Source organism: Vitis riparia, chromosome 14 (assembly GCF_004353265.1).
Source record: "Vitis riparia cultivar Riparia Gloire de Montpellier isolate 1030 chromosome 14, EGFV_Vit.rip_1.0, whole genome shotgun sequence".
Taxonomy (NCBI): Eukaryota; Viridiplantae; Streptophyta; class Magnoliopsida; order Vitales; family Vitaceae; genus Vitis; species Vitis riparia.
The window spans coordinates 26,387,402-26,396,094 of record NC_048444.1 but is presented as its reverse complement, the minus strand read 5'-3'; the positions used below and the strand labels follow the sequence as shown (position 1 = coordinate 26,396,094).

General features: G+C 34.8%; 1 protein-coding gene across 4 annotated transcripts; it reads right to left on the bottom strand.

The window, feature by feature from the left end:
* Positions 1 to 378: 378 nt before the first annotated feature.
* On the bottom strand, positions 379 to 8,254 carry LOC117929615 (mitochondrial Rho GTPase 1-like). Of its 4 annotated transcripts, none has more exons than XM_034849955.1 (8): positions 8,153 to 8,254; positions 7,295 to 7,517; positions 6,321 to 6,453; positions 5,914 to 6,063; positions 4,725 to 4,901; positions 4,323 to 4,574; positions 3,263 to 3,331; positions 379 to 581 (listed from the first exon to the last, which is right to left on the bottom strand). In XM_034849955.1, exons 2-8 carry the CDS (start codon positions 7,510 to 7,512, stop codon positions 402 to 404), a joined length of 1,179 nt encoding a protein of 392 aa, XP_034705846.1. In that variant the 5' UTR covers positions 7,513 to 7,517; positions 8,153 to 8,254; the 3' UTR covers positions 379 to 401. The 4 variants fall into 4 exon arrangements, with proteins under 4 accessions (XP_034705846.1, XP_034705845.1, XP_034705848.1 ...); XM_034849954.1 differs by lacking the exon at positions 8,153 to 8,254 and adding an exon at positions 8,025 to 8,130; XM_034849957.1 differs by lacking the exon at positions 8,153 to 8,254 and adding an exon at positions 7,632 to 7,778.
* Positions 8,255 to 8,693: the final 439 nt, after the last annotated feature.

Genomic DNA, 8,693 nt, shown 5'->3' with positions numbered 1-8,693 from the left:
TTGGCAGCCAAGGTTTCTAAACAATACCATGAATTCATCACATGCTATGGTTGTAGGTGGCAATTCTCTTCTACAGCATCAAATTTGTTAAGCATCCTTCAACAATGAAGTTTGACATGTGATACTCATGTTTTTTTTTTTAAGCAATATAAAAGTACAGCACAGTATGCATACTGACATTGAGTTTGACAGCTCAGATGACAGCAAAACCAGATGCCCTTAAGGAACACAAAATTGGTTAACAAGCCTCATAAAACTTATAATCAATGCATTCTACCCTAATTTCCATATGAAATATTAGTCAACAACAGCTTCATTGTTTTTTATTAAACAAAATACTGCAAATAACAATTACATAGGAAATGATATATGTTGTGCAACTACAAATTCCAACAGGATGTTTATAAGTTCCAACAGACAATAACACATATCATATTTCTTATTAATAAAATAGGAAATGATATATGTTGAAGTAAAGTAGCAAAAACAAAACCATAAATTGATGTTTTAGGAAAACAGAAGTACCTTTCTGGTGCAGTAGAAAAAAGATCTACAAGCTCATCAGGGTGCAGTGCCCCATCCTGCTCAAAACAAAATCCATATCGATCAGGATTTTGAGAAGCTGTGCAACTACTTAACTAACTAGAGAGCTCTAGGCTAGATAAAATAGAAGAATACAATCATAAAACATGAATGGAAGTTTACTTACCAACACTGTTGAAAAACATTTAGCTTATGCTGACAATTTCATCACTCTGACCCTAACCCTCCAAGTTAGTAATAATACTAAGCATAATTCTTTCCTTATACCCCCCATTCTTTGGACAAAGGAATTCCACAGGTGAGGCATTCTCGTCCTTGTTAGACTTTATTGACAGGTCTTGGGCTCCCCTTAAGGGGGAGGTAGTTTTTTTTTTGGTCCTGTTCTTTTTTGAGGCTGTAGCCGCCTTGTATACTCCCTGTATGCTTTGCGGCTTTTAGCCTTTTTCTAATGCATATCTTGTTTACTTATCAAAAAAAAAAATTGACAGGTCTTGGGCTCTAGCAAGAGGAAGGGAGGTTTATTATTATAATTTTTTTTGACAGGTCTTTTTTTTTTTTTTGATAGATATTTAATAGATTTTACTTCAGTCACAGCATTTTTACCAGAGCCACTACAGAACAAAATATGGAAAATTTGACAAAGTGACAAGGACATCAGCAACTTCCTATGCACTGGAAATGAAGATATTTAGTGATTCCTATGTCCTTGAAAATTTTGAGAAAGCAAAAGAAAGAAAATTTGGACTATGTCCTTGAAAAACTTCATAATAAGACATGATTATGATCAAGTAAGACATGCTGATAATGATATATGACCAAGTAAAAAATGCTATGTTACATGAAGTAACATAACATTTTACAAATATAACTATTAAAATAGGCCTCCATATAAGGACGTGCATGAAACGAAGCGGGTCCCATATGTCAACATCTATAAAATGTGGCTAACACCCACTTTATCCCCTTGCACCCTAATGACTAATTTTTGTCAAGATTTGTGATGCAATTGGGTTCCAAGATATTCTCAGACTTGTACCCTCTAAAAATAGATAATGCAGATTGAATCATGAAAATTGCTCTATAAGGAATCCACCTTCAACAGAAAGTAATGGCCTTTGTCGAGATCATATAAGCATCAAGACATTATCTCTGCTACGGTGCAACCTTCTTAGGCTTCAACACATAGGAAGAGTTGGCAAACCATATCTTAATCCACCATGCCAAAACCAGAAAATTGTCGAAATGTTACTACCCATTTTTTAAAGCAGTGAGTGTTTCCAGACAAAGCCAGAAATCTCCCACTGGGATGGAAGTTTTGGGGCTTGGATATGAGGCCAAGGTTTGGCGAATGACTCCCCTTAGTTTGCTTTAGTGCATGTGGAGAGAGCTTCATAAATGGATTTTCAACAAGGAAGTGCTTCACAAACAAAAATTGATGGAGAACCTTATAATATCCTTGTGAAGTGGTCTATAGCCCCAATAACTGTTCATTGATGAACATTTTAGATTTGGTATAGGGCCTTTTTTTTTTTTTGCCTAGGCATTCTTGTTTCTGTTCTGTTCTCTCAATGCCTCTTGCATACCCCGAGTACATAGGGTTCACCCCCTTTTTTGTTAGGTTTTGTTCATATATTTGTTCTTTGCCTATCAAAAGAAATAAATAAAGCTACTATGGGGTTTAGTGAATTTATGAAGCATATCTATCTCTAGCTATATATTTTGATTCCATGAACTATGGTGTGTGCATGCGTGTTTATGTGTGTCTTTGTGGTGAAATATGAAGTCATATATGATGGGCCTCTCTTCATAATTGTGACAGGCAGACCGAGTTCAATGTAGGTGTGATGCTGTCAAATCTGGCATTGTTTCCTGCACCTTTTGTTACTTAGATGGTATCTTCTATATGTATATTTGATAAGTATGATATCTTCTATAATAATAAATGTTTAAAGATACATCAAAGTGGAAATGCACAAAAAATAAAATAAAATATCCACACTTAATAGAAAGTATCAAAGTCATTCTGTATTATACCTCAACTCAACTTTGTACTTTGGATAAAGCAAAGAAAGGGATGAGAAAATTCAGAATCTATTTAGAGAGAAAGAGACAGAGAGGGAAGGTGGCATGCAAGATGACTGTGGAACTTCTGCCCCAGCATACTTTCTATATCTGAACTAAATAGACATGAAATTTAAGTATCTTAGACTCCAAAACAATGAGTATACCATCAAGATTATGATGGATATAATAACAACAATAAAAGAGCAATGTAATTACATCAATGAGAAACTTGATCTTATGAATAGATCAGGGTTGTTAATGACATGAAAGACTCTAAATCAAGAGCTTAGGGTTGTGGATGACATGAATGACTCGGGGTTTTGATCTAAGGGCTACAGATACTATAACATCTTAAGGTCATGGTTGACATGAACGACTATAGGTCGTGCGTTCAGGGCTTTAAATGTTGTGAATAGCTCAAGGCTATCACTGATATGAGCCACTCTGGGTCTTCAACTTAGGACTCTAGATGCTATGAGTAGCACTAGGTTATGGTTGATATAAACAATTCCGATCACAATTAAAAATGAACTAATAAACGAATAATGTGATAAAACTAAGTTCATTTAAACCATATCGAGCATTTAAAACTGCATCATTGTATCAAACTATATGTGACATCTAAGTGATTGATAAGGAAAGAAATAGTACATACACCATCAATGTCAAACAAGCTAAAGATTCCCTTCAGAAACTCAAGGGCTTCAGTTGTCAGCTCCATATTCTACACAAAACATGAGAGGAGTAAGCATTCCAAACAAGAAACCATATACTTCCAGGATATGAATTAGACGGATATAACCAAACATTTGGGCGGCCATAAAATGCAATTCACTTGCCCACAATTCCAATTGTATTAAATTATGGTGTAAAGTAAGCCTGAACCTGAGACAAGCCAAGCCAGTTAGATAAACTGCTATCTTTCATAACATTTCAATGGCTAAAATCCATGAGACTCCAGTACCAGATATTCCCAAAAAATAAATGATACAATAAACTTTTACATGGACAGAGGGACCCTACAAAAGTAAGCAGGCATGATGAGTCACATTTTTATCATTAAGGAAAAAGGGGAAGCTTAATAACAACCAGATTTAATGATTTAGAATCTGTAACTACATATATATCATCTAGATGGAAAAACCAAAGTTCAATAAACATGTCAACAATCATATCACCTCCAAGTAAGAGATGAATAGCATTTCATATCAGCACCAAAAAGCCAGACTGTTTTATCTGCCTCTAGCCCCTATCATAAATCAATTCCTATTAGCATTGAGAGTCATCACTGTGAATTTGGCATAAACGATCATAAACATTGTTTCTCTTTCGATAGATAATAACCATTGAGCATAAAATGAACAATGCCAAAAAGGCATACAACCCAAGTACACAGGCAGCATGCAAGCCACACCAATATGTCAAGAAACAAGACCAGACAAGAAAACAAATACATAAAAAAAAGTCAGCCCTTCCTTAATTGTCATTTGCCAATAACTCGTAAAGGGTCCTTATATTAGAGCTTACTTCAACAAACCAAACCAATGTTCTTGAAAATTATGCATTCAAAATATAAGCAACTTCTCTGAATTTGCACTCACTTTTACATAAACAGATACAAATAATTGTCAGCAGAGTCAGCACTTAACAAAAGCATCTGAACATTGCCACAAATTCAAGACCATAATACTGATTGTTTACCAATAAGAAGTTACCTGATCAGGAGCCCGTTTAAATGACAATGGAATGAGATCCTCCCTTAGTTTGATATCATTATTGTACCCAAACTTCCTTAGGACAGTCCATGTTGTCTCGAGACGCCCTTTTTCAATGAATAATGCATGGAGAAAGAGGAATCCAGTCAAAGTAAGACCACGATCATTGACTCCTTCATGCAATTTTTCTTGCACAACCCTCTTAACACCAGATATTTCAGAAGGTTGCAATGGAGCATTGAAACATTTGACCTGTTTACACTAATTATTAATTCCTTCAACAATCTCAGTCACAAAATACCATAACTTTTTGCAAAAAATAAGAACTTGTTTTCAATCATTATTAGATCATTTTCTACAGGACAGATTCAAGGAAAAAAATTTGGAGCAGCGAAAAGAAACCTGAAAATCATTTAATTCTGCATCACTCAGGGCACCATCCCTGTCATGATCACACAAAATGAATATTCGTTTCAAAGCTCTCACACACCGGGGCTTCAAAGTCTGCGTTTCTTGATCAAATAGCGGTCCCGTTGGATGAAGCACTGCCTTTTGTGCATAGTAGAAAACTTCAGGGATCTGTAAGTGGAGAAATCCCATCATTTTGAATTCTGACGATGAAATTGTGTCAATGCCAAATCATCAAGACAGAGCCTTAACCATACCAAATCAGAATCAACCAACAGATTAAGTATGGATAACTTTTTTTTTAAGTCTATATATTGATAAAATGCAATATTGACATCACATGCAATAGGTAGCCTTTTTTTGCCCTTTATTTTTAGTGTGTGTGGGGGTAGGTGGGGGAAGGGAGTGCTACAGGCTTAGACTGTCACGTGAGATAACTTTTACAGAGTTCATGAAATAAAGTAACGTTCTGATGTGGCTAAACAAAACTTACCCTTGCACGGCTTTTCACACTTCCACCCTAAACAAATGAAAAATTCTAATGGCAGATGACTCATCAACAGGTTGGGTCTGGGTGAGAGTGGGTTTAGTGTTAGGAAAATGAGAAATATTATTAATAAAAAAAAAAAAAGCATATAAAGAATGACAAAATATCCCTTAAATAGGAAATGCAAAGAGAACTAGTCCCGGCCCTCAAAACAGCCCTGACCAAAACCAGGCACTTGCTACTAGGACTAGCAAGCTGATCTGCATTCCAAAGAGGTCAAGCTGGAAGTGATCCTTGCACAATCCTTGGTCTTGGAGCCTCGGATGAAGCTTAGAAGTCAAGCTTGCCTCAACAAACCAAACCATACCAGAGCTCCATTTGTTTTCTGTATTTAACAGCCCTCCACATAACATACAATGTTCATAACATGTATCAATCGTCAAAATAAATACCAAAAAACTAGCAAATAACCTAGGTATAGAGTGGCTCATGAGTATTGTGACCAGCTGTCATAATATACAACCAAATGTATTAAACAAATAAACATATCACAAGTGTTCATACTATATCAGGTCATCTTATTCCAAAAAAAACGAAAAGAAATTAAGTATTGCATCCGATAACAGACTGATAAAGCTTGTAGCCAGAAAAGCAACTAAAAGAACCAAACAGTAAAGTAAAGAGCACTTAATTTACCTGGATATGTGTGGATGCCGAACATTCTATACAAGTTTCTATCTCCCGAAACTGCTGCATGATTGGTGACATAACCTGTTCCAGGCTCATTTGCTGATTCTCATCCCTCAGATCTAGCTTACATCCAACCACAATAACTGGGACCTTTACCTGCTCATCAAAATTTACTCATCCCCATTACAAATTTGTCAAAAACAAGATCGCTGGTTTTGCTATTCTGACATATATATCCTGGGGAGATTTTCCAAAAAGAATTTCTCAATAATGTTCCACTTATTCAGTGGATATTCTATATTGATGGTTGATGAAAATATCATCTCTTTATCCATGAAACCTGGAAATAAATTCTGTAAAAACAAACAGCCAATAGGAATAATATAAAATTTTATGATAAGAAGAAGAAAAACCTCTAAGCGACGAAGTTCTGGAAGCCAAAAAGTACTCAGCCGATCAAGAGTTGCAGGCTGATCACAGGCATAAGTAAGTACAACAGCATCAGCCCGTCTCAGTTCATCAGCAAGTGCACTTCTATTCTCCAAACTGATTGAAAAATAGATAACAATAAGTCAGTCAAAATTTAACTGAATATATTACTGGGATTATTCTCTGAGGAAGAAAATAGGAAAAAGAAAATCCAAATACCATATTCTTTGTGGATTCACTTTCCAAATCAGAAAAACTGAATTCAACTAAACAAAATAGTTGAATTAGACTCAATATAGTCCAGGTTTTTTTTCCCCAATTAAAGAATACTCAATGCTCCATCCAGTTAATGAGAAGATGGAGAAAAATAAATATATTTTTGGCCCAAAAAGATCAAATTTTCCATCTTCTCGGGAGAAGATGACACAAAAAAGGGCAAGAAATCAATTGATTTCTCTTTTCCTTGGTTTCCTTGCAACCAAATGCAGCAGACTACCCTAATGGCCATGATAAGGCAGGTTTTCCCATTTCTCAGAAAACCAAAGCAGTATATATATATATAAGAAGAATCTAGCTTTATTTACCTTCTTTTTTTTTTTTACCACTTTGTCTAAGACATTATGTATTAGTTTCTATCTTTTCCACATTTTCTCCGGTATTCATGGCTGTAATGGGCAAAAATTCAGGATATAAATCTTAATGAAGAAAATGAAAATACAGATGAATAGAACAAACATTTGTTTTATGCCCAATGAAATGGAGTTCAAAAATAAAATAAAAAATCAAGCTCAACTTTTGATTTCTTTTCTTTTCCTATATTTTCTCAGCAACCAAACAGGTTATTGACTTCCTATCTGTCTGCACAATTTCTCACCAAGCAAAGAGAGCACTATTTCCTTACACTTTTACCAAATTTTCTCTCCAACCAAACGTAGCATACAGAAACAAGATTTGTTACCTAGATGAGGTATCGATGATTGTGATGGGCACGCGGTCAGGGTAGAAATCATCAGGCAATCTCGTTGGTGGCAACACCGGTGCCACATTGGCCGGAAAGTTTTCTGCAGCAGCTGTAACAATCAAGCTTGATTTTCCAGTGCCTCGGTCTCCAGCAACAACAATCCGGACCCCAGTTCGATTCCCAGAATTTGTAGCTCCAGCTGAAGCTTTCGCCATTAGACCTTCAAGAAAAAGAAAAACCTCTGATTCAGACAAACAATTGAATGACCAGTTAAAAAATCCTAGCCCTACCCTTTTGGATGCTGAAAAAACTGAGGAAAACGAAAAACTAAAACCTCAACTGATTCAAATAGCTGCAATGGACTCAATCAAGAAAGCCTTCCAACGTTTCATATTCAGACCACGAAAAATCAAAGATTCAAAAATGGATTTTTCCTTCCCTCTTCCTACATTTTCTCAGCAGCCAACACCCAGCATCCGATGCAAGAATTTCAAAATCGAATGACCCCTGTTTGGTTGCTGAGAAACCGGACGAAAACAAACGATATTCAAACTTCAAAAATAAAATAAAACAACATTAAAAAAAAAAAAAAAAACCCAGGTTTTTGTATATTCAGCAGAAACGAATACCCCGCTTTTCCCTTCTATTTTCTCAGCGACCAAACAGAAAACAAATGAAATGCGATCGATAAAACTTATAATTTCCAAATAAAAAATTCAAAAAATACCAGGGTTTTGCACTTGCACCGTAAAAGAAAAAAAAAACAACAATCTTTCTTTTTCTCGCCTTTTCCTCACTTTCCTTTTACTTTCGGAACAACCAAACAGAGAAAGGTGTGAATGCGAATGGATATACCTTGTTGGATTGAGAATTGTGGAAGGTTGTTTTGGGAATTGCAGACACCGCCAAAACCCTAATGGTAGGGATGGAGGCTTGGGAAAGAAGTATGAAGCTTCGGATTAAAACGATCAGTGTTTTCTTCTCTCATGCTTTTTCACTGTGACCACGTGTAATTTTTTTTATATTTCTTTTTTTTTTCAAGAATTTTCCTTTCACAAATTAAATATTTGAAATATATATTTAAAAAATGCAAGGCATGTTTGGTAATAGTTTTCAAAAATAATTTTTGAAATTTTTCTTTTTATTTTTATAGAATAAAAGTCAAAAACCTAAAATGTTTTAAACCTATTTTTAATATTTTATAATATATTTTAAAAATATTTTTATATTAAACATAAAACAATTTTTTATTATCAAATATTTTTTTATATCTCAAAAAATAATTTTCAAACAAGCCTAAAAACTTTTAGTGGTATGCATTTTAATTTCAATAAATTCGTATATTGTTTTTCTAAAATTGTAAATTTTTTGGGTAAATTAAAAGAATTTGTAAATG

What these genes read in the sequence shown, in the direction of transcription:
- LOC117929615 (XM_034849955.1), bottom strand. Translation starts at nt 7,512, where the DNA reads ATGGCGAAAGCTTCAGCTGGAGCTACAAATTCTGGGAATCGAACTGGG. An exon ending in ATCATCGATACCTCATCTAG is followed by an intron (nt 6,454 to 7,294) that starts GTAACAAATCTT and finishes TTTTTCAATCAG; the next exon opens with TTTGGAGAATAGAAGTGCAC. An exon ending in GCTTGTTTGACATTGATGGT is followed by an intron (nt 582 to 3,262) that starts GTATGTACTATT and finishes TGTTTTGAGCAG; the next exon opens with GATGGGGCACTGCACCCTGA.